Source organism: Panthera pardus, unplaced genomic scaffold (assembly GCF_024362965.1).
Source record: "Panthera pardus isolate Hobbes unplaced genomic scaffold, ASM2436296v1 HiC_scaffold_12, whole genome shotgun sequence".
In the NCBI taxonomy this organism is placed as follows: Eukaryota; Metazoa; Chordata; class Mammalia; order Carnivora; family Felidae; genus Panthera; species Panthera pardus.
Window position 1 is genome coordinate 53,535,067 of NW_026526677.1, and position 25,904 is coordinate 53,560,970.

The following is a 25,904-nucleotide window of genomic DNA, read 5'->3' on the forward strand; positions in this document are numbered from 1 at the left end:
CAAAGGAGCGTGAGATGAGGCCTTCAGCTTTCCTGGTGTCCTTCCAGAGGTCCCCCAGACTTTGTGTCCTGTAGAAGCTGCCACCATGTACTTTGTTCTTTAGAGCATTCCTGCCACCAGCCTGACCAGGAAGTGGGCACAGTTTCTTATTTCTATCACCCCTGAAGAGCATCCCACAGGTGGCTCTCACTTTCTGGATTTGATGCTGATTCCTGAGTAGATAGGGAGCCCCAGGATTTCAGGCTAAGTTCCAAGATTCCCTAATCCCACCAAGATCACAAAGTACTGTCCCTGGTGGGCACCCCGGATGTTGTCTTTCTTGCACCTGGCAATTCAGAAATGGAGGATTCACCCGGTGCTCAGCATTCTGCTCGAAGTTTGAAATTCAACGTGAGAGTCACGATCCTCTTTCACGAGGTTATCGTCTGGTGGCATGGAGTGTTCAAACTGTAGTTGAAGAATACTTATTATATATAGTACAAACTATGATAGGTGCTGTAAGGACCAGAAGCTGTTAAACAGCAAACAGGTTTGATCTTGTATAGGGAGACAGGGAAGGCTCCATGAGTATGTGCTCAAAGCTGACATCTTAAAAGTGGTAAGAATGAAGTAGGCCAAAATGTGATGGGAAAAGGGAGAGCATTCCAGCAACAGAGCCATTGTGGACAAAGGTACTGAGGCGAGCTGTGCACAACACACAGGAGGTGCCCTCGGCATCTCACACTAAATTCTTGTTTGCACTCAGAAATGCTGCCCATTACCCGTGTCCTTCCAGGGGAAGAGTGATACAGTTCATGAATCAAACAAGCAAACCATACCTCCCCCACATGAGTGAACATTCTGGAGAAATGCACCAACATACAGTGCGTGTTCACACTTAAATCCATCACTACATGGCCACATCTGTGTACATGTGCTCACACGTACATGCAGAACAGTTTGCTAAAGTTTCATCACAGAATGAAGGTGTAAACACAAACATTAATGTGACCTTCTTGTCAAGGCAGGAAAAGCGTCTTTAACAGAGGGGACCACTATGGTAAAAGTGGCCGTGATATGTACTCTAACATCAGAGACCTGGCATTGGGGGTTCTTTGGGAACTTGGAGAAACAGAACCTCTGCCTGGGACCCAGGATGCTTGTACTAACCAACCTGTCTTACCTTTTAGCGGCCAGCAGGTGTCAGCGGTGAAATGAACTTTGCAACTTCCCCCCCCTGGTTTTGGGTTCAATCTCTAGGTGAAGCAGGAGGCTTCAAGCCTCCTTTCTACCTCCTCTTCCCTCCCCCTCAGTTGGGCAGGAGTTGTCCTGATCAAAGGAATTACTACTTATAGTGGTACTAGGGGGTAGGCAGGAGACAGTCTTTGCCTGTCTGTTCCCTGTAACTAACAAGGTGGGTGCTGTGGACTGCTTCTGACCTGGAAAGGTGTACAAGGCAGTCTCTAAGTGGAATCCCCAGAAGGCTAGATAGGTAAGACAAAAAGCCTCTGGGAAAGATATATGCCTTTCATTTGTCTTCCATTGGGCCAAAGGAGGCACGAGAGCTCATTTGGAGTAGGTCTCAGGGCAGATAGCGGATGACAGTCTGGGTCTAAAAGTTCTGGCTAAGGAGGAGAGTATTCATTTAATAGACTGTTTCCTGGCCATATCTTAGGAGAACCCTTGACAGTGGATTGGGTGTTTGGAGTCTTTGCTGTAGCCTCATCAGAGACTGAACTCATGGACACATGTCCAGATCCATGGTGGTGTCCAGGAGGAAAGGGGTTCCTGGGGCAGGAAAGGTCCTTGTCAGCCACCTAGGACTCCACCTAATGTAGGGTCTGGCACATGGGAAGCAATCAAAAGCATTGAATAAATTAATGAGAGTGATGAGTGAGGAAATGAGCAAGAAAATGAGAAAGAGTTTAGGGAAATGAGGCATACAGGGATCAAAAGAGGGTACCACGGGATGGGGCTTGGGAAAATGGCAGCCATTGGAGTTTGGGAAGAGGGAATCCCAACAGGCTGATGTTACTGAAAGGGCAGCCCTCCTGAGATGTCCCACTTTCTCCCTGCTCTGATTCCTCTGTTAGTAGAAGTCCAAGACCAAGTGATTTGCTAGAAATAAAAAAGAACAAACACCCCAAAACCCCCCCAAAACAACAACAAAAAAACAGCATTGAAGCCTGTAACGCTGCATCACAAATAGCCAGCCAGGTAGGTGGACAGCAATTTAAAAGGAAGGTGTTCTTCAAACAACAGAAAGTGTTTTTATGCACCTGTTCTTTTTTTTTCCTTTAGATACTCCCCTTATACCTCTGTCATAAATATACGCACACATTTTTTTCTAGATATTTTAGGGTTTCACTACTTAATTTTAGAAGTTAATGTTTATTGAGGCTTTCCAAATGCCAGCCCTGTTCTGAGCTCTTCCTATCTGAATCCACACAACAGTCCTCTAATGCAGGTGGTGTTACTATTCCCATCTTTCAGAGGAGAAAAACTGAGACTTAGGGAGAGGGGAAACTACACTGCTTAAAGTTGGGTAGCTCCTGCGTAGCCGAGGCAGGATTTGAAATTAGTCTATTCCAGAGTCCACTGTACTCAGTCAAGTTAATTCATGCTTTAATCCCTACCCAAAAAATTGCAAAGGGCAGGGATTTGTTGTATTTAATTGGAATTTTTGCCTCCCTGCAAATAACTACACTGGACTGAATATTTCCTTTGCCGTATCTTATATATGCTTATACATGTGTATTTATGGTGGTTTTAAAACAATCTACTAGTGCCACTGTTCTTAAATTGTTTTAACTTTGAAATATTTTTAAAAAAATTTTTAGTGGTTATTTTTGAGAGAGAGACAGAGTACGAACCGGGGAGGGGCAGAGAGAGAGGGAGACACAGAATCCAAAGCAGGGTCGAGGCTCTGAGCTGTCAGCACAGAGGCTGACACAGGGCTTGAACTCACGGCCCATGAGATCATGACTTGAGCCAAAGCCGGACACTTAACCAACTGAGCCACCCAGGTGCCCCTTAAGTTTGAAATATTTGATGACAAAATTTTCAATGCTTGACTCCTTATTCCTTTGCAAAAGACCATTGTCTATTTTTGTCTCTTTTTCTTCATACACTTAGAGTAGATGTCAAATTTCAGAAAAGGCCAAATGAGATCTTGATTGGCTTTCCGCTACATTATGAATTAGAGGGAATTGAGAGTTTTACAATAGCGCTCTTTCCTTTTAGAATAGGGAATGTGTCCATTCAAGTTTCCTTTGTTTCTCTACAAAGAAGGGTAGTTTTTCTAAGTGCTGGCTAACTGAGGAGGAGCGGTTGGGAGCAGACAAAATGGATGAACAGGATTAAGGGGGATATAAACCTCCAGCCATAGAATAAATAAATCATGAGAATGTAATATACAGCATAGGGAACGTAGTCATATTGTAATAGCATTTCGTGACATAATGTATAAAAATACCAAAGCACTGTAATGTGCACCAGAAACTAAGAGGATATTGTGTGTCGATTATACTTCAACAACAGTAACAAAAGAACTGTAGTTTCTTTATGTAAGTCCCACACATTTGGGTTTATTTAAATGTTATATGTTTCTGATTATTTTGAGTGAAATTTTTTCCATTATATTTCCAGGATGGATATTGTTCTGATGAAACTGCTGCCACTGGTTACATTATGAATCCTTATTTTACACAGATTTTTTGCTGATTCCCATGCAAACAAATATATGCACCCTTGAAAAACAGTTATAAAGCCTCTACGGTTCTGTTAAGCCTCTTTTCTAAAATGTAATTTAACTTGTTTTCTCAGTTTAAAAACAACATAGAAGTACAGTTGATCTTTGAACAACACGGGTACAAACCATGAGGGTCTACTTCTATGTGGAATTTAAAGTTTTGTTATGTGTTGAGAGCAAAAGCCACGAACCATTTATTTACAACTGCCTGCCCTGGTCTCTTTGAGACCCAGTACAAGGCGACTGGCACAGAGGTCGTAACGGCTTCCCTCTGAGTACCTTGGGTGGCCCCCAAAGGCCAGGACCAGGCTGGGCTGCGGGTCACCCCATGTGCCCAAGGTGCCTCATGGGCATGAGGCTGGGCCGAAGTGGAGGAAGACGCCCAGAGGGCAGGGATGGCACTGTGCAGGGAGTCCTGCACCCCATGTCCCCTACCCCCCCTCCCCCCGCAGAAAGGCCAGCACACTCACTTGCAGCGGCAGGTGCGGATGGCCAGAGGTGGGCGGCACAGCTCCAGGCTGTTGTTGCTGTCCACAGTCACCCCAGGGGCCACTGCAGAACACTGCCGTCTCCGGGCCAGGCCCATGGCTCCCTCCCCTGCCCCAGCCCTACGTGACCAACCACTTACAGACAGATTTTCCAATAAATATACATACAATACTGTTTTCTCTTCTGATTTTCTTAATAACACTTTCTTTTCTCTAGATTACTTTATTGTAAGAGTACAGTATATAATTCATACACAAAATATGTATTAATCTACTGTTTATACTATCAGTAAGGCTTCTGGTCAACAGAAGGCTAGTAGTAGTTAAGTTTTTGGGGAATCAAGTTCAGTTTTTAGGGAATCAAAAGTTATATGCAGAAGATTTTTTATTGCATGGGATCAGTGCCCCTAACCTCGGCATTGTTCAAGGGTTAACTGTCTATATCAGATAATACAGATAAGCAAAGTAAGAATATAAAAACCAGAGATGCTGTTACCATGATGTTTGTCCTTCCACATATTTTACAAAACTGTGATTCTATTATACATAATGTTTTATAACCTGTCTTTTTAACTTGATAATATATCACGAAGATTTTTTCCGAGTTGCCAAGTAGCTTTTGCAACTCATACTTTAACCAATGTTTCCTGAAGGCTTATTAATGCAAGAAACTGTGTTTGGTGCTAGGAATTCAATGGTGAACAAGACTGATAAAGTTTTTGCCCTATAAAGCTTACAATATAGTGGAGATAAGACACTTCAAACAAACCAGAAATAGAATAGCTAACAGAACACTCACTGAAAACTAGGCATTGTTCCATAAGCGTTATGCATATTAACATTTAATTCTTACAACAACCCCAAAATGTAGGTACTATCATTAGCCAATTTTACAGATAAAGAAAGACATAGAAATGTTAAGTGTCTAATCCAAGGTTGCACAGCTAGTAAGTAGTGGAGTAGGAGCTGGGATTTGAAACAGCGTTTGTAGAGGTCACACTTTTTTTTTTAAATGTTTATTCATTTTTGGGAAGGGGGGCAGTGAGAGGGGGACAGAGTATCCAAAGCAGGCTCCACACTGTTAGAACAAAACCCAATGTGGGGCTCGAACCCCAGAACCAGTGAACCCCAGAACCGTGAGATCATGACCTGAGCTGAAAATGAAGTCAGATTCTCAACCCACTGAGCCACCCAGATGCCCCCAGAGGCCACACTCTTAGTCTCTATTCTATTGCATGTAATACATGCATATATTGCATTTAGAGAGAGGAGAAATATATTTTTAGAAGAGTGGTGTGAGTGTGTCTCTCTGGAGGGAGTATTTATGTAGAGACTTGAAGGGTAAGAGGAAGTCAGACATTCAAAGAGCTGGGGGAAGAGCGTTCCAGGTAGAGGGGAAAGTGTAAAGGAGCTCCCTGAGTTAAATTAGAGTTCAGGGCACCTGGGTGGCTCAGTCAGTTAAGCGTCTGACTCTTGATTTCCACTTAAGTAAGGATCTCAGGGTTTGTGAGCCCCATGTGGGGTCCTGAGCTGACAGTGCAGAACCTGCTTCGGACTCTCTCTGTCTCTCCCTCTCTCTCTGCCCCTACCCCATTCATTCTCTCTCTCTCTCTCTCTCTCTCTCTCTCTCTCTCTCTCTCCCCCACCCCCAAGTTAAACACATTTAAAAAAATAGAATTCAACACGTTTGAAGAAAAAGGAATGAAAGCCAGTGTGTCTGGAGTACTGAGAAAAGGAGGGAGAGCACTTCAAAGTGAGGTGGGAGAGACAATGAGCAGGTTGGCACAGGGCTTTGTTACCCCACATGGAGTGTGGATTTCATTGTCCTCTCTGTGGAGCATGAATGAGAAGGTGGCAGGGGTGGAAACCAAGTCAAGAGAGAAGATCCTGCCATCATCCAGGTGAGGGATGGTGTTGCCCTTAGATTAAGGTTCTCTACAAGGGCATATGGCAAGAAGTGGACAACTGAAGAATTTTGGAAATGGAACTGAAAAAACCCTTTTGATGTGCTGATAAGACTGGACGTGCAAGATTAAAGAAAAAGAGGAATTAGAGATTCATTTATTCAGCTAACACTAATTGAACACTCTATCTCTGTCAGGTTCTGTGCTGGGTGCTGGAGATGTTAGGTGTTCTAGATCACAAAGCCCTGCCTTCATGGAGCCAACAGAGAGGAGGCAGACATCGACTAACTGTGTAATGTAATTTCAAGCAAAAGAAGAGGCTAAGAAATACAGAACAAGGAGACCGAGATTGACAGGTGGACTTTCTGAGCTTGTAATCACCAAGAACATCACCAAAGACAGCATTTAAGCAGAGATATGATCAATAATGTGAGTGAGCAAGTGAAAGTTAGGAGCAAGAGTTCCCACACAAATGGGATGTCAGTTAAAAAGCAGGCATGAGCTGGGTATGTTCCAGGAATACAAGAAGGCCACTGTGACTGGGGTAGGGTGCTCAGGAGATGAGTCAGGCGGTCAGCCCGGGGCCAAATTGTCAGAGCATTTTAGTCTTGGTAAGGCATTTAGATTAATCCAAGTAGAATAGGAAAAGCTTTGGTAGTTTTGCATAAAGAGGTGAGGTTTGGGGCGCCTGGGTGCCTCAGTCGGTTAAGTGTCTGACTTTGGCTCAGGTCATGATTTCATGATTTGTGAGTTCAAGTCCTACATCAGGCTCTCTGCTGTCAGCATAGAGCCTACTTAGGATCCTCTATCCCCCTCTCTCTCCTCCTCCCCCACTCATGCTCTCTCTTTCTCAAAAATAAATAAGGGGAACTGGGTGGCTCAATCAGTTAAGTGTCAGACTTTGGCTCAAGTCATGATCTCACAGATCATGAGTTCAAGCCCTGCACTGGGCTGTGTGCTGACAGCTCAGAGCCTGCAGCCTGCTCCGGATTCTGTGTCTCCCTCTCTCTCTGCCCTTCCCCCGCTTGCACTCTGTCTCTCTCTCTCACTCTCTCAAAAATAAAAATTTTAAAAACAGACAGAAGTGAGGTTAATTGACCTATATCTGCTACTGTGGGAAGTAGTGACTCAAATGGGCCAAGAGAGGAAGTAGGGAAACCAGCTAGGAGGCTGTGGCAGTGTTGGAAGTGTCGAGGTGATCAGAGTCAGGATTTATGTCAAAGAAAAAGGCCCTAATACTTGCTGATAAATTAAATGTGAAAAGAAAGGACTCAGGGGTGATTCCTGTGTTTCGGGCCTGAACAACTAAATGAATGATGATCTTTTGAAAAGGGAGAAGAGGCCAGGGGGAGCAGTAACTTGAGATTCTGTTATGACATTAGCTGTCTTGTTTGTCAAACTAGCCGGGATAGGGAAGACTATGGGAGAAACAAGTTTGCGGAGAGAGAGTCAAGAATTCATTCACTGTTTTATATGATTCCATTTATCACGACAACAAAGGATTCTTGTATATGTTTGCTCCACATTCATTCTGTTGTTGGATTTTATTTAGGTGAGCAAAACGTCACAAACTTCCATGACGATAAATCATTGTCTGTGTCCTTAATTCAATTTCTCTTTCTGCCTCCTTCCCTTCCACCTTTCCTTTCTTCCTTCCTACCTGTATTTTATTAAGGGCCTGCTGGCAATGGGGCTACAGTAGCAAATAAGATAAGGTCCTTGTTCTCATGGAGCTTATATTCTAGTGAAGGGGAATGGAAACATAAAATGAATAGTAAAGAAGAAATATGACATAATAAATTCTGTGCAGATAATTAAAATAGACTGATAAGATACAGAATGGTTGGAAAGGGCTTTGTGAAGAGATGATTTGAAAGGTAAGAAGGATGAACCTGTAAAGATTAGGTGGACAAGCATTAAAGGTTTAGGGAACAGCAATCGCAATGGCTTTAAGTATGGGGAGGCACTTGGCCTGTTTCAGACGTAAGAGGGAGGCCAGTGTGGCCAGGTTTCATAAGGATGGAGAAATCACCATCAGGAAGTCAAGGTGATAAGCAGGAGTCTAACCAGGGAAGGCTTTGTAGCTAGACAAAGGCTTTGGATTTTATTGCAAAGGTGATACGGAGGTAGTCTTTGCTACTCCCATCAGGGGAGTAATCCCTTCTGGGGTTTAGTTAAATTTATAAGATTATCATAAATCACACTTGGCTCAAACTCAGTGGAGTATAGAAAGGAAAATAGCTCACTAGCATGTCAGAATTAGGCATTTTTCATTTAAGGGAAATCCTTACACCTTACAGCAGTCCATGTCCAGTTAGCATGGCCATCCAGGAGCCATCTTCTCCCAGGTGACAATTTTTGGTTAAAAAAAAAAGTTAAACTCTCATTTGATTTTTCTGGAGCAAATTGCTGACAAAAACACTGAAATTGCATTTAATAACAAGCTTTTCATAGAATTTGATAAAGCTATTATTGAGATGGAAAAACCTTAACCAATCTCTGTGAAGAATATGGGAATGTAATATGTTTTCTGGAAATTAGATCTTGATACAGTAAACTTTAAGGCAGGTGCATAAAGTCAGTGCTTTATTGAACTGGTTGGACTCCTAAGAGGAGACCACACTTCCCTCACCAGTCCATTTGGAGTTGCCTCCATCATCTGCAGCTGAATATACCTCTGGACACTTGGTCAACTCTAACAGACATACCTATTCTCCTTGTCTCCCAGTCTAGTTACAGACCTGACTGCAGGATGTGCCAAAGCTTGGCATTGACTGTCGTATTGAAGTCATACTCAATTTGACAAGTGTCTTCTCTGTGCCAGTTACTTTGGATGGCACTTTGTATGCATTATCTCCTTGAATCTCTGAAACAAATCTGTGAAAAACTACCCATTTATAGACGATAAAACTCTGGCTTCCAAAGAGGATAAATGACTTATTGACGGTTATAAAGTAGTAGGAGTGGGATTTAAACCAGGGCTACTTTACTCTAGAGAGCCCATGTTCCCCATTTTCCCCCTAGGTAGTAAGTTTTAATTGATTAAATAAAATAGAAAGTTGATTGTTTTATTTTCTAATGATAAAATGAATATAGGTACACTGTAAAATATTCAAATGGTGTCAGATTCTCAGGAAGGATGAAGTGAGATTGCTGTGCTAAATAACTCAGTGGACAATGTGGGAAAGGCATCCTCATTGAGACACAAGTGTATGAATGGTCCCTTTGTCTCCTCTCTTACAGGTTCTATTGTCAGGATCTGAGATGTCTCCTTCCCGAGCACCCACCTGACAAGAGAACCTGTGAGAGAGGAGACAAGGCAATGGTTCACCTCACAGGCTACATGGGAGGAAAAATCCCTGGAAACATGAGATAAGCGAAGGAAATTCTGGAGAATTGTTACCTGGAATGTTCTTTAATTCCTGTTACAGATTAATTTATTAGTTAATGAAAAGCCAGAAAAGTTAATTTGACTATCCAATTCTGCTGGATGAAACTCAAACAAAATTCCCACAAGGAATTGTTTGCGAATAATATTCATACGATAGAAGTTGTTCTGAGGTCTGGGCATTCCTAGGAAAGGCCCACTAGACTGCTTGCTACCAGCCAGCCATGAGGCTCACTGTATGAAGTTCCCCAGGACTGAGGAGCTCTTTTAAACTCAGAAATTACAAGTTATCAGAGTCCTGCTATTAGTTTAATACAGAAGATGCTGATTCAAACTAGTCCACGTTTGGGGCCCCTGGGTGGCTTCAGTCGTTTAAGCATCCGACTTCGGCCCAGGTCATGATCTCGTGGTTTGTGGTTTCGAGCCCCACGTTGGGCTCCACACTGACAGTTTGGGATTCCCTCTCCCCATCTCTCTCTCTGCCCCTCTCCCACTCAGTCTCACTCACTCTCTCTCTCTCTCTCTCAAAAATAAATAAATAAACATTAAAAATTTTCAATTATCCCAAGTTTAAGAGCATATATCAGTGTCCCAATAAACAATTTAGTTGTAGAGGGATCTAGATGCTCATGTTCCCCACGTCGAGCAGAACCTTCTGAAGGTGGTCTTGTAGACAGCTAAGTTCTAAATTTATAGTCCTTGGAAATTACAGAATCAGAAAAGGGGTCAAGTATATAATGGCAAAAGACTGACAGCCTGACATCTTCACAGTTAAAATACAATTACCTCCGAGATCTGACCAACTTTACCTGGGGTCTCACCTGCCTGGAGTGGTCAAAACAGTGCCTTAGAGAGTCACCATTTTCTGCTTTTTCAGTTGAAATATGTCCCCTCCCAAGTGACAATTTCCTTTTCAAATGTATCTTAAATCTAATCATTATTAAGTCATCAAGACCTAGAGTAGAATTACTTTCTCATAATTTATTTTGTCTCAGCTCTGATCCTCAAGAGTTGAGATCCGACTTGATCTCTCTAAGAACAACTGAGTTCACAAGTTCTTGGGGAACATGATGCTGTTTTTCTTAGAACCATGTCAATAAGTCACTCAGCGTGGTAGGCCTCAGAGATACAAGCTTCCTACAAGCCTCGGATGAGGCCAAATGGACTGGTTATACTTATCTTCACTCTGTTCATTTAGAAACAAGGGAACCTATGGCCTTGACTGGGCCATGGTCCCAGTACAGTAATTTAGTGAATGATAGGTGACTAGAATCAGCACTTCCTGAGCCAGATTCTTAAGCCAGTGCCTTTTCTGCTCAGTTACATTCGTTTACCAAAAACTCAGGCGGTATGATTTTCAACAGCGAAATAGGCTGGTGCAAAACATGTTTCTAGACAGAAACGTTTAATTTTTTTCTATTGCTATTTAAGTCAAATTGTAAACAGAGCCAACCTCACACAGGGAGAAGAGACCTCTGCCCTTCCCCCCATTCTGGTCTACTTCTCAACTGTGACCTCATCACTGACATCATATTCCCTGAGGCTGGCCCTGGCGAAGGGCTGCTGACACCCTATGGGACCCAGGTGGCTGCAGGGCTGCATTAGGAAGTGGTGTCCGGAGTTCGTGGGTGAGTGGACGTCCCTGAACACCTATGGTCCCTGCATCCAGGTGTGCTTAGTGCTGCATCTGGGCTTCTACATGTCCGCAGGTGGCCCTGCATTCCGCGCTTGAGGACATATGGCCCGGGCTAGGGAAGAAGCAGGGGACAGCCAGCTGGTATCTTGTAGGGAGCCGTCATCACGCATCATCAGAGTGTCTGTCAAGACCCCACAGGACTGCCAGGAATTTATGCTGGCAGAAAATAGCAGTGTCCACCACTTTAAGAAACAGATCTCTAAACGCCTTCACTATAACACTGACCAGTTGGTGCTCATTTTCACTGGAAAGATCCTCCGGGATCAAGACATACTGAGCCAGCGTGGCATCCTTGATGGCACTATGGTCCACTTGGTGGTGAGGACCCATCTGAAGGGAACTCCGCCTGGTCCCGGAACTCTGCTAGGCCCCACTGGCCACTGTGTGCATCGCTCTGGACCGTCCACCTCGGACAGTGCTGGGATGCTGGCCAGGCTGGGCCGGCTGGGCCGGAGGTCCCCTGATCTGGCTGACTTTCTTGGCCAGATGGCTCAACTCTTAATGGTCTTCTCGGAAGACCCTATGGTCCAAGGCCTGGCAAATGAGAAAGCAGCCAATGCCAGCCATGCTCCTGAATCCTCAAGGCCAGTACAGAAATCTGAGCCAGCTCTTAAGGCTCTGGAAACCTTGCAGAACCCAGCCCGGCAACAGCAGCTCCTGCAGGCAGACAAGCGGGGGCTAGAGGCCTTGAAGGCAGTGCCAGGTGGTGACAATGCTATGCATCCAGTCTGCTCTGATATCCAGCAGCTCATGCTCTTCACTCTGGCCCCATTACTTGCCTCCAAAGGCCACAACCTAAGTTCAGAGCTTTATAAAGAGGAAGCCAATGCTCACAGCAGTGCTGACACTACTACCAACATCCCCACAGCCTCAGCACCTGCCAGGCCATTTGCACAAAAGGTCAGTGCAGAAGAGGTTACCCAGGCCAGGAGCGTGGCCTCAAATCAGGCCAATTCAGGATACGGGACTGGTATGCCAGATGTAAGTTTGGGCCAGGATCTTCTCTTTCAGGATGGTCAGCAGCCCACAGGGAAAACCACTTTAACCGGTCAGCTTAGACCCTCACCCTCTGCCTTGCATAGAACCTTGCATGTCCTGCAGCAGAATCCAGCTCTTCTCCACCAGTTGGCAACTGGAAGCCCCCTGAGACATCACATGCCACTGCTCTCCATCCTGACCAATCCACGAGCACTGCAGGCATTGATACAGATAGAAAAGGGCCTGCAGATACTGTCCAAGGAGGTGGCTGGGCTGGGACCTTACTTATGGGGCCAGGGTAGGCCACACGGGACTAGACAGTGCCCTGAAGCTAGGGCTGGAGGGCAGGGCCAGAGAGCAGACTCCATACAACCCACCTTGGCTGTTCTTCAGCTTCTCCACACACTGGACAATGCCTGCTTCCAGTCCACTCGATCCTCACTACCCTCATCCCCCCTCACTCAAGGCCTCTACCAGCGAGAACTGGAACATCTGAGGGCCATGGGTTTTACTAATCGGGATGCCAATCTACAGGCCCTTATGGCCACAGGCGGAGATAGTCATGCTGCCATTGACAGGATGCTGGGGGTACCGGAAGCCCAGGTGCCTCCAGCTGATGCCCCCAGCGCACCACCTCATGGAGAGGGAGGGAAGGGAAGGGGGAAGGGAGGGGAGAGGAAGTAGCCTATTTTGAATTCTTCCTACTTAGATCGTGTGCACACTTGAACAACTCCCCTCCCTCACTGCCCAAGCCTGTTCTACATTAAAAACATTGCTTGGATCTCATGCGTGGTGTCAATTTGGGGGTATGTAGGCAAAGAAAATATTGTTTGAGGGAGAGATTGATCATGCTATCGGGTCTTGGGTCTGGGCTGCACCTACTCTCATACCCCTAATCTCAGAGCTTTTTCTAAATTTGAACGTGAGGTGGAGAAATCCTGAGTGTTTCCAGCAACCTAGTTCCCCATCAACATTACCATCATCGTCACAAGCCACCTTTCGTCCAACGCCAGAGTGACTCTGAATGAATCCCGGCTCTGCCCCCTCCCCCACCCCCCCCCACTCCACCACGGGAAGCCCCCTCTCTTTTCATCTTATTTTCATACGTATTACAGAAAACCTGTTCAACCTCCCTCTCAGCTCTGGCTCTTTCCTGCCTGTGTCAGAATCCTGCTTTAGGAGGTGAACCCCCCCCTCCCCCCCACTGCAGGCAGGTTTCTTCCCTTTATGTCATAAAATACTTGACTCTGCTGCCTTACCAGACACTGAACTTCTCTCTCCTTTTGTCTCTGAATTTCTTGAAAGTCCTCCTCTTTCAATGCCCACGTTTCCCCATCCTCTGCAATCAGACACTTACCCCCAGTGAGTCATTTCTCCTCTTCCCATTATTTTTTTTTGTATGGAGTCTTATATGCTGACCCATATAGCTGCTTTATTTACTCTAGTTTCTTATCCTTTTTTTGTTTTTGAGTGGTGATTCCTGTGAGTATGCTACACTGATTGATTCTCCATTCACCATTCAGAGAATTTGACCATGTCCTTTGCTGTGGCTCTTACTTCCATGTTCGTGGTTCCTTAATATTTTAGTCCATTTGTACTTTCCTTAGCTTACCAGCCTACCCCTGGGTATCACAGAGGAACCTCTGGCTGGCATGGTCAGAAAGAGCTCAGCATCCTTCCCTGGGCCCCATTCCTACTCTCAATTCTGGGGTCCCTGTGTCTTAGTGAAAGTCACCAATACTTTCCTAATCCACTCATTCTCTTTGTAAACTGTCATCTGTCAGTGAGGAGATTCATAGTGTAGGCACATGAAGCATGACCAGAAGGCCAGGGGTCATATGTAGCCATGCAGCAGGATAACAGCTGATGAAAGAGAGGTAGGAAGCATATTAGAAGCATTACTTTGGGGAAACCAGGGACTATAGATTCAGAGCCAGCTCCAGGGGTCAACTGACCCTGGGCTAAAAAACAGCTGAATCTCGTGCTTCCTGGGGGCTAGAGAGGAGGGACATCTCTGAGCTACACACTGTGACTTCATTGTTTTGTGACACCCCATGAACCTAGAGATCTGAAGGTTGTGGCCATCAGGGACTGTGGATAAAATACTTTTGGGACCACATGACCCACCAACGGTCCTGATACACTTCACTCTATTCTTCACTTCACTTCACTTCACTTTCCTGTGGCACCAGGATGTTAGTCTGAATTTCTGAGATCAGGGATGCACATTTGGTCCCAGGGAAGAGTGAGAGTCTGGGGTGAAGTGTGAGTGATGGGCAAGGCAGTATCCCGAGCTTCTGGAAGCATGTTTCCTCTTTTATCATGTGGAGTCCCATGGTCAGACACCTGAGTGAGCTGGGAAATCTTGACAATAATGTTAATAGTCTTCCTGTGGACTGGACCCTGCTACCTCCAGTTTTATAGAAGCCTATGGACTTCTACAAATCCCCTTCCCCATCTAGGGAACTATTACATTTTAGCTTCAGGATGATAAAAGGGCCAAAAACAGAACTTTAAGGAGTGGAGCTTGCTGCCAGGGCTGTAGAATCCTCCATCTGTCTATTATCTATCGTGTGTGAAACTTGGACTTCAGTCAGTAATGGGAAACCCTGGGGAAGACGCGCCCAGTGCTGTAGCCACAGGGTATCCATCCAGAGTATAGGCTGTAGCGAGACCGACCGCGGTACCAAGGTGTTAACAGCTGGGTGATCCTGCATTCCCCCTCCTCTTCTATTTTCCACTCTACCCCTGTAAGCTTTCTCCTCGAAGCTTCCTTGAGGCCTCAGACATGGAAGGGGAGAATTGTTGACGAATTTGTTGGGGGAGACGAGTAAACACTAGCCTGCAAACTATGTCGGACACATCATTTGTCCACTCCTGAACTTAAATTTACTTACCAATACCTCAGTCTCCTGTAGCTCTGTGGTACTGTAAGTCTAGCCCCCAGATGGATGCATTTTCAATATTACTATGGGAGTCCAAAGTCCTGAATCCTGGCCCTGGCTTTGATAGTAACTTCCTGGGTTACTGACTCTCTCTCTCTTCCAGGAAAAATGTGAGGTTCACGGCAGGTAATTAGCGTGATGGTGAGCGTTACCTTGTGAGGTAGACCTTTTGATCAGATGAAGCCAGCATCTTAGGGGAGCAGGCATATGGCCCACAAAGGAGCATTTCAGGAACAGAACAGCACTTCCCCTCCACATTCCCACCTTCCGCTCCTTTGTATATATTGTTCTCTGTTCCTGAGATCATTACATCACTGGGTCTCTTTACCATTTACTGCCTCAAAAGATAACAGGTCTTCACTTCCACTACTATGTGTTTGTGCAGCTTGGCATCCTCACATGTAACTCATACTGAAGAAGGTATGAGATACTGTCCATATAGATGCATAATCTTGACACTTTTAGCTTCTCTGAATCATAGGCTCTTAATGAAAGATGCTGATAGTAACCATGTTTTGAATTATGGGAAGGAGCAACCGGTGATTTATTTGTGTATTTTAGAACTGAGGTTACTAGGGCAAAGGAGGGTTATTAAAAAAGGCACTTGGATTTTGAGAAGGCCTCTCTGAATTCTTAATGAGGGATAATTTTATGGCTAAAAGGAAAGGGATTTCAAAACAGAAGACCAGAGGAGGAATGGGAGAAAATACAGTTTTAACAGGCACTATTCATATCCCAAGACCTGTCTAAATATTTTAGAGTTGTTATTTGATATAGGTATCATAATAATCCTGTAAAATGATATAATATAAAACCATCCTAAATAAGTTATAAGTTTACTAATAAAGTTCAGAGTGTACATAACGTTCTCATATTTATTGGTTGACCATTTTACATGTCAGGCACTGTCTTAAGTTTTCTGCATTCATTAACTTACTTATTCCTCACCACAGCATTAACAGTTAGATATTAACATTTACTCATTTGACAGTTGGACAAACCAAGGCATAGAGAGATTTAGCATCAGGCTCAAGACCACAAAAACAGTAAGCAGAGGAACCAGGATTCACACCCAGAAACTCTGACCTTAGACTTTTTGCTCTTCATCACTATCCAAAACATTGAAATCAGACAAATTTACCTAAAATGATCATTTTTTTAAACTTGGACTCACAGAAGCATATTTCCACTATGAAACACAGACTCATTTAAGAAAAAGAATTGACTTGATCTTTAGTAAGTCATGGAAACATTTGCAGGAAAAGAAAAAAAAAAATCAGGAGCATTCTGCACTGGCACTATCATAGCTACTGAGATATCTCCAAGGTGTGCTTATTCCTAATTGTAAAATTTCCCCAAGAGTAAAAATATTATCATCTCTCTGAGTTATTCAGCGTTGCCCAAAGAGCCTCAAGAATGTGGTGTGTTCAATGTGATTTTTGGTATTTCCAATTCGTCTGACCCTCTCTTTGCTTCCACTACTTCCTCTCCTAAAAACACGCTTATGTCATATTAGAGGTCTCCATCCATGTAAATGTACCTAGAAAGCTCAGAACCCATTTACTTTCCTTATCCCTAGCCTGTACTCAAATTTCATGTTGAAATTTTCCCCAAGTGAAGCAGCCTCAGAAGTCGGCTCCGAATCTCCTTGGTCCTAGCCCCATAGATGATCGGGTTGAGCACAGGAGGCACCAGCACGTACAGGTTGGCCAGAAAAATGTGCACATTCTTGGGGACTCGGTGCTGGCCAAAGCGGTGGGTGAGGAAGGAGAAGAAGGCAGGAATGTAGAAGACCAGGATGACCCCCAGGTGGGAGCCACAGGTACTCAGAGCCTTGTGCCTGGCATCTTGAGATGGAAGGCGGAAGACAGCATGGAGGATAAAGCCGTAGGAAATGGCAATGAGGATGGCATCCAGACCCATGGCCAGCAGGGCCACAGTCAGCCCATAGACAATATTGACAGTGATGTTGGCACAGGCCAGGCGAGCGATGCCCATGTGCTCACAGTATGTGTGGGCCATGACATGGTGACCACAGTAAGGCAGTCGCCTCAACAAGAAGATGAATGGGGTCACAATGGCCACACTACGGAATAGCCCAACAAGGCTAATCATGCCTATGACGGTATGGTTGAGAATGGTTGTGTATCTCAGTGGGTTGCAGATTGCCACATAGCGATCAAAGGCCATGGATAGAAGAACTGAGGATTCCAGAGCATAGATAGAATGGACACAAAACATTTGGGCCAGGCATCCACCAAAGGAAATCTCTCCAGCATGCAGCCATAAAGTGGACAGCATCTTAGGCACCGTGGTGGAGCTGAGAGCCAGGTCGGTGAGCGAAAGAAGGCACAGGAAGAGGTACATGGGTGCATGAAGAGCACTGTCTGTCACAATGACCAGGATGAGGGCAGCATTCCCAGTCAGCGCTACCAGATACATGGCGCAGAAGGGGATGGCGATCCAGACGTGGGCCCACTCCAGCCCTGGGATGCCCGTCAGGATGAGTGTGCCTGGGAGACTATCCTCACTGATGTTGGAAGCTGACATTCTGCTTGGAAATAAACACCTCTATCCAAGGGGTCATGGTATTCTGGCCCTGTAATATCAGGTTGTTGGGTCATTCACATAAAATGATGAACTTTCTGTGAAACCATCTTTTTAGGTGGAGAAAAATATTTATTATTATTAACTTGTTAAAGAGTCTTGAAATATCCTATCACATGTAGTCTTTTTTTTCTTTATGCTAATTCCTGTACCCATCCATGATGTTTATAGTTCTATATTCCAAGCACCAAACATTTGAGCATCTTTCCAATATGATCCTTCACAACTTACCTGCTACACATCCTGTCCATCATTTATTAGTCTAGTCCACTCACATTGAGGAATATTCCTTCTCTCTTTCATTCATGCTTATAGAATCTTCTGTCTTCATTTTCCCCCTCCTTTCTGAGCTTTTTTCTCTTTTTTCTAAGCTTCAGTTAGTTTTTCTGCCTCCCAGAAGACTTTCCTTTCTTCTGGTCCTTAATGATCTTTTATTATTATTTTTTATCCTTCAACTACTTTACAAAATCCCAATGGCCGAGACTATGCCTTTATGCAATTGTATACTCTACACTGACCATGACTGAGTCCTGATGTAGACATTTTGTAAATGGTCAACTTAAGACTCAATTCCATTAACTTTACTAACATATCATTGACTTTTTGACTTCATGATATAGTGATGCAATCACTGTATTTTCTGCATTTGTATGTATCTTCATAAATATACAGTGCATAACTTCATTTTATATCTTACCTGGAATGTCTAGAAAAAGGCTAGTCCACCTGATTGTGCTTCCATATCTCCTGATTATCTACGTTGTGCTGAGTATTCCCGAGGATACAGTAGAAGAAAGACAGAGATACATGAGACATTCCAGCTGAGAGACAGACTCCCTACTGTGGCAAAGCCAACCTGAGGTCTTGTGTGACGCCCAGTGTAATGACTGGATACTGTGGCTAGATCAGAAGACCAAGTGCTGACAGAAGCACATCAGGGGAGAAAATGGAGTGTCCTGGTGTTGCTCACAGTGAAGATATTTTGGAAAGGGAATCTGTTTTTGTTGTGGAAGTCTAGCTGGTATTTTCAAACATTTTCCCTTAGTAAAACATTGTCTACTAAAAAGAAATCTGTACAGGATTCTGAGAAACTTGAATTTTAGTCCCAATTCTCTAACAGAATTGATTGTGACACTGAAAAAATATTCTTCTTCTTTGGGCTGTCTTAATTTGGAAAAATTAATGACTCTAGTCATTCTCTGTTTTGTATCTGCTCATTATGTGGCATTGGAATAATCCCACAACATTTTCAGGCCTTCTTTTTTTTTATCACTAAATTTGAAATGGCATCATGTGGTTTCTATCCTCACAAAACTAATGGTTGTGCAAAAAGTAATATTCATGAAATTAAAAATATAGGCACCACAAATAATCACCCCCATTTTTCTGCAACCTCTTTATCATCTAACAACCTTCTGGAGAAAATAGAGTGCAATTATCATTGGCACTCTTAATCAATAGGAAGACAAGGTCCAGAGAAGTAAACTGATGTCGTCTACATCACAGAGTATGTTAATTTCACAACTGAAATGAGGGGGTCCTGATTTATGTGTCCTGATTCAGATTTTTCAAGTTTTACTCCACCCAAATATGCATAAATATGACCAACATCTGAATTCTTCGATATCTCTTTCAAATAAAGCACTTTTTCTAATATCAATTCATAAGGCTGCAATTAATTTATTAGTTAATGAATATCAAAGAGATAAAGAGAATTGGGGAGCCTCTCCTATTTGGACAGAGATTTTCACTAATGACACCAAAGTGTCTTGGTCTCAACCTTGACACAAGCCTTGACACTAGGGAAAAGATGCTTGGATGGTAGAGGGCAGAGAGCGACAATTATTACCATCTTCCTTTCCCCTCTCTTCCCAGCCTATTCTTGCCCCTGAAGGAAGTTTTTAAGTGGTTATTATAAGATAGTGGTATTCTGTGATATTGTGGGTTGTGAAGAGCAGAAAAACTGTGGTTACAGAAGAGTTAGATTTATTCCCCCTGAGAAGTGAGGGGATAAGGATATTGAGGGGGTGCCACCCTGGTATGCAATGGGGACATCCACCCAAATGTCCCAGGGTCTTGTCCTTGAGTCCCCCTCTCTGACCTAGACCTCAGTTATTTAACTCTGTGTTCTTTCATTGAACACAGTTGTTGGAATCTGATTTCAAGACCGAACCTCTGTGGTAGACACACACTTGCAGGCGGGGCATGCTGAGGTTGGAGCTGTGTTGGAGATGTCCTGAGTGTGAGGCTGTGTGGACAGCTCGTCCAGGGACAGCTTGTGCCGGAGGTGTGTATCTGGTTTTACAGTAAAGGAGGTAAAAGCTGTGTTTCTGTGCAAGTTTGGGTGGGTGTGGGATGAGGGAGCAGAGGGCGCTGAATGTGTAATCTGGGTTGAAGTAGCTGATCTTTCTCTCACCTGAGTTTTCTGGGCTCAGTGAATGTCTTCGGCTCAGCTCTATGGCCCAGCCTCCTCTGGTCAATGGGCTTGATAAGTGAGCTTATTTATTGACTCTGTCTGTGATGCTCAGGAGTGTAAAGCAAAGTGGCGACCTCCAGGGACTTGGTCCATGAAACACACTTTGAGAAAGAGAACAAGAAGTGGGGGGGGGGTGATAAAATGAGGAAGAAATAAGGAAGGAGAATCTTCCTTGATGACTTTGCCAGGAAAGTGGAAATGAAACATCCGGTATACTTTATGTTTTATCCTTTCCTCTCATCTCTCTGTTTCTCTTTTCTTCCTTGTCTCTTCCTTTCTTTTCTTCTCTTTGTTTCTGTCCTCCTGGAACTCTTCTCACTGTGAACCCACCGGAATTCTATGCTCATGGGCAGGAAATAATGGTAGTGGACAAGTGCAGACATCATTGTACTGTAGGCTTCACTTACAAAGTGATCTTACAAAGTGATCTTACAAACTGAACACAAGTTCAAATATCAAATTACCAAGAATTTCAATATGATGACAGCAGAGCTTTAAGGAAAGCACAAGGACCTTCTGAGCATGGGCACCATGTAACTGTCCTGCTCGTTGGCCATGAAGCCAGACCTGGTTGGAAATGACATCAGTGCTCTAGGTAGATCCCCTCAGCTCCCTAACTCCAGCCATCTCTCTGGTCCCTGCACCAGGGATTCCTGGCATCAAAACCCTTTGCAGAATAGGTGATTTTTCTTCCATGACTTCAGAGTACTCACCTCTCTTATTTTGTGATATACATATCTCCTTTCAAATTATTGTAATCTAGTGGTCTTCAAACATTTCATGTGGGTATATCCTAAAAGAATTTTCAAATCACTATATTCTCTTCAAAACTTTAAAAGGACTTTAAGAACTTAAAGAGTTCTTAAAGAGTTAAAAACATTAAAATTTTAAAGAGCAGAAAAAGACATAATTTCTAGTGTTTTGTGAATATTGACATTAGAAATAAAACTCCCATAGGACAGTTTTTAATTTATTTTATGGAAATTGTATGCCCTAGAAATTTCCAATTCAGCAATACCCATTTAAAAGTATTTGAGCAAGATTTTCTTAATTTTCAGAAATTCAAAAATATTCCTCTCTCTCTTTAAAGCTGGTCTGTATTCCCACATGTATATTTTTGCTTGAATATCTCATTATAACACTTATATGTTTCTAATAATACAAGGAGATTTTATTTCTTGTAATTATGGGATGCAAATGTTAAAATGTTGTAATATAATAATTATTATAATCATTAATTAATAAAAGCAATATGATAATGTTTAAATTTTATAAATTATATACATAGGGCTAATTTGTTTTCAGAATATTCTTTCTTAATGAGGTTGGTGGAGCTTTTACTTTTTTCCAATTAACCTCATGTATTCATTAGTCCATATTGATTCAATGAAGTGGGGTTTGTACTTAGATGCTCTTAATTTTACCTGTATAAAAATAAGCTCTAAGAACCCATAGTTAAGTAAGTAACTTAGTTGGGAGTGGAGGGAGTTTCTTCTGCACTGTGGAAATCCAGCCATAATTGAGAGTAACTTCTGTAATCAGCAATGGTCCTGAGAGAGGAGTTTCTGGCAAAGGAGAATGCCCTCATAGTGGGTACTCTGAGGAGGGATTCCAGCCAGGTGGTGCTGGTATATCTGAAGAACATGACGAGGTTGTTTCAAAGTAAGGACCAAAAAAAAAAAGCCACTTAAAACCTACTGTTTCTATTAGAATCAACTGGTATCACCAATGAAAACAGGGCATCCTGGGTGACACGAACAGGAGCAGAGTGTGCATAGGATAATCAAATCCCCTAGCCCTGACCCAGCTCTCTAATCGGCCTCTACTGCCCTCTACTGGCAGCGTCTAACAGCCAGCCAGCAGGTGGAGGGAAAGTGTGGTCCCAGCCTAGGCATCCCCAAGCAGAGCACAGAAGGGTTTGAAGCTGAGAGACAATGGCTTAGCAAGTAACACAAAAACCCTGTACTCATATTTGTGCATGCGTGAGTTATAACCTGTATTACATTTTGGGATTTAATAAATATAAATCATATATAAAAATCAAAATAAATCCATTCATTTAGCTATACTTGATAATTTTTTATTATTATAAAATAAATGAGAAACATATATCACTAAGAAAACGGGAAAAATTGTCTGAGATTAACTAATTTTAGGATTGAATAAAACTCAAAAATATTTTATAAAATTTATAAAAATAGTGTTTAATGAATAATACATAACTTTTCTAACGTACATCTTCACTAAAACCAAAAACATGTATAAAACATGACATAATTTTTTTATCTTTAGAAGTCATCTAGTGAATTTTGAAAAATAGAGTTCATAAAATATGTCAGTTACAAGTACTAAATTTAATAATTCACCTTTCAGAATTATTTTTCTTTCCAGTTAACAGCATAGTCTAATGATAGATATTTAAATAAAATTGCAAAAATTACCTGAAGTTAACCAAGTAAAAAAAGAGGTCTTTACTCTTTGAATCTTTAATTATCTTTCATGTAACTCCTCATTAAGAACTATGACTTGGCACCTGGGTGACTCAGTCGGTTAAGCGTCCGACTTCAGCTCAGGTCATGACCTCGCAGTTCGTGAGTTAAAGCCCCATGTCAGGCTCTGTGCTGACGGCTCAGAGCCTGGAGCCTGCTTCAGATTCTGTGTGTCTCTCTCTCTGCTCCTCCCCAGCTTGTGCTCTCTCTCTCTTTGTCAAAAAATTTTAAAAAAACATTAAAAATTAAAAAAAAAGAACCATGACTTACTTAGTCATGACTGAACTTAGTCATGACAGAACTTTATGACCTCATTTACTTTAATTATGCCTCTAAATGCTAACTTCCAACACAGTTACATTAGGGCTTAGAACTTCAACTTCAACATATGAGGTGTTTTTTTGTTTGTTTCTTTGTTTGTTTTGTTTGTGACATACAATCAGCCCATAGAAATAGTATGGATAAAAATCATAAATATCCTCAAATTAACCCAATGTATATCCCTGGCCTCAAACGTTAGCTTTGTCTAGCAATCATTTTGTTTGCTCTGGTTAATTACCTTTATTTTCCCCATTAGGGGTTATCTCCAACATTCATTGCCCCTTTGGAGCTTGCTGTCAGACTTATGCTCGGGATATAGAATATTTAAGGTTTGGTGACTACTGAAACAGATATGGGGAATGAATGAGAAAAATACGTGCAAATGACACCTAATCTAGATTAGACAGTGTGGTTGTTAATTTTATGTGACAACTTGAATGGTTCCCATGGTTCCTGGATAGTTGGCTAACAGTTTTCTAGGTGTGTTTGTAAGAGTGTTTCTGCACGAAAGTAGCATTTGAATTGATGGGCTCAGTAAAGCAGTTTGTCATCCCCAACATCTGTGAACATAATCCCAGCCACTGAAGGCCTGAATAGAGAAAAGTTTGCAGGAAGAAAACCTAGGTGCTTCTTCTCTGTTTGCTTCAGGTGGAACATCATCTTTTCTGGTTCTTGGTACTCCTGATTCTCGGGCCCTCAGAAGTGGACTAGAATCTCTACCTTCAGCTGCTTTGGTTCACAGGCCTTCAGGTTTAGATAGCATTACATCACCAGCTTCCCAGGGTTTCCATCTTGCACATGACAAATCATGGGACTTTTCAGCCTCTGCAGTTACATGAACAAGGGTAAAGGAAACTGAAGGGAGGTAAATATGGGAGTAAACATGGAGATAGGTGGGGGATCAATGAAGTGCGGCAGTTAGTAATCCGAGAAAGGAGAAACAATCAAGAAATATGGAACAGTCAACTGTAACAGCCTCATAATTGAGAATCCAACATATATAGGAATATTGAGGTCAGTGGTGACAGTGGACACAGTTTTATGGTATGATATTACTATAATATTGTCCATGAAGGAGTGAATGACTAACATGAAAGAAGACATAAGGGAATCCAATGCCAAATAAGCATATCCTTGAGCAACTCATGGTACAGCGACTTGTACCAGGTTATAATATGTACACTTCTTTTTCTGCCTAAGAAATGGAAGATTAAGTATTCTAGCCAAAAATCAATGGGTCATAGAAGTAGACTGATGAGTTAAGACCAAGATCTGAAGGATGGTACACACCTCGGTCATTACCTAATTTTGGAAGAAAGGATAATGTGTATGCTTTGAAGAACTTAAGGAGGAATATTTAGATTTTATAATGATCACTCTGTGAGCAAAGGGAAGAAATTGATGCATTCTGGCAGAGCTGGTGCAGGGAAAAATTAGGAGATTGCTTTGGCAATTCAGATGGTAAAAGTCTAAATTCAGGCAGATAAGGTATAAATAAAATGGAAGAAATGTTTGTAGAAAGGCCATGAAACTTGAAAACTAAATGGACATGGGGATGAGAGTAATAGTCAAAGAGACTATTTAAACCAGAGCTGAGAATGGCAGTGCCCTTAGAAGAAAAGTGACAGAAAGTCCTTCCTCTGTGAAGTCAGAAATTCCCTTCTCAGCCCAGCATTCCTGCCTGAGAACATCCACAACTGATGGGAGACAAGTTCTCTGGTTTCTACCGTGTCTGTCCTATGATTGTCCCAAAAGGGGGATAGATGCTGGTCTGGAAAATAACATCTGTTGTACCCCTGCCATCCTGCAACCTAAGTAAATAATCCATATGATATTCACAACAACATATGGAGGGGGTTTGTAAGATATTATATTTTTCTAAGGATAGGGAAACTAAGGTTTCAGTCATGGTTTAGATAGCATCGTCTAACTGACAAGTGAGTGACCTGGTGTTCATAACAGGTATGATCCAAAAAACATGTTCTTAAATATAACACACTTCTTCCCTTTTTCCCTAATGGATATCTTGCCTCCCACTCTGCCAGCAAGGAAATAATATGGAGAATGGTGGTAACATCTGTGAAAATGGCAGAGTAAAGACCTCGGAAATTTTCTTCTTCCATTGAGAAAATGAGAAAATGGGCAATAAATGGTCTGAATCAACTTGTTCAAAATTCTAGACATTGAACAAAGGCTTGCATCTGTCTAAGTAGAGTGTATTTAAGAAAAATGGTTGACCTTTTGCAAGATCGGTGGCTATGTGTCATTTTGATTTGTCCTAATCCCATTCACCCACTCTCTAGCTCTACTGTAGCCTTAAAAAATAATAACCAGAATGCACAGTGAAAACCAATAGTCCAGGGGCATCCAGAGGGAGCAGTTTGGAGCTGGACTTCTTTCAAAATCTCCTTTCCAGAAAATTGTCATTATCTGGCCTGATACTTCCTGTGAAGATCACTCTTGCTAGACTGTTTCTATTTCATCTGATCTGTAGCCCTCTTAATGCAAACATCATTTTCCCAGTGGGTAAGTCAAAAACAATTACCAGTAATCAATTAACTTTGCAGCTGACTGTGACAGTGGATAACAGTTGGGAAAAATATTAAATTAACCAAAGTGCTGAAAAGGAAAAGCTGAAGAATGAGATATTTATAAGAGCTTTGAATATTTTTGACGTATACCTGAGGTATAGAAGGCCATGTGCATGTCAGAGCTCTGCATATGCCCAGGGCTGTAGAAATGACCAGAAAAGTTCTGAGAAGGCCCTCATGTCTCATCCCTGGCTCATCTTGAGACTGTGCCTGAGTAGAAAGATAAAGACTAACGTAGAGTCCCATAATGAATGTCTGGGTGTTGAAGTTGTGTTCCAACATGCCTACAGA

General features: G+C 42.7%; 2 protein-coding genes and 1 long non-coding RNA gene across 3 annotated transcripts; 2 read left to right on the forward strand and 1 right to left on the reverse strand.

Annotated features, from left to right (window-relative positions):
• The first annotated feature begins 325 nt into the window (after window positions 1-325).
• Window positions 326-3,766, forward strand: LOC109260012 (uncharacterized). The gene is made up of 2 exons (XR_002076823.2): window positions 326-390; window positions 3,628-3,766. It is a non-coding gene; the product is annotated as an uncharacterized LOC109260012 (long non-coding RNA).
• Window positions 3,767-11,031: 7,265 nt separating this feature from the next.
• On the forward strand, window positions 11,032-12,963 carry LOC109260060 (ubiquilin-3-like). Its single transcript, XM_019438052.2, has 2 exons — window positions 11,032-11,138; window positions 11,220-12,963. Exon 2 carries the CDS (start codon window positions 11,249-11,251, stop codon window positions 12,866-12,868), a length of 1,620 nt encoding a protein of 539 aa, XP_019293597.2. The 5' UTR covers window positions 11,032-11,138; window positions 11,220-11,248; the 3' UTR covers window positions 12,869-12,963.
• Window positions 12,964-16,489: 3,526 nt separating this feature from the next.
• On the reverse strand, window positions 16,490-17,679 carry LOC109260063 (olfactory receptor 52D1). The gene has a single exon (XM_019438056.2). It carries the CDS (start codon window positions 17,677-17,679, stop codon window positions 16,723-16,725), a length of 957 nt encoding a protein of 318 aa, XP_019293601.2. The 3' UTR covers window positions 16,490-16,722.
• Between the last annotated feature and the right edge of the window lie 8,225 nt (window positions 17,680-25,904).

Excerpts from the sequence above, each read along its gene's own strand:
- LOC109260063 (XM_019438056.2), bottom strand. The coding sequence starts at position 17,679 with ATGTCAGCTTCCAACATCAGTGAGGATAGTCTCCCAGGCACACTCATC.
- LOC109260060 (XM_019438052.2), top strand. The coding sequence starts at position 11,249 with ATGGCCCGGGCTAGGGAAGAAGCAGGGGACAGCCAGCTGGTATCTTGT.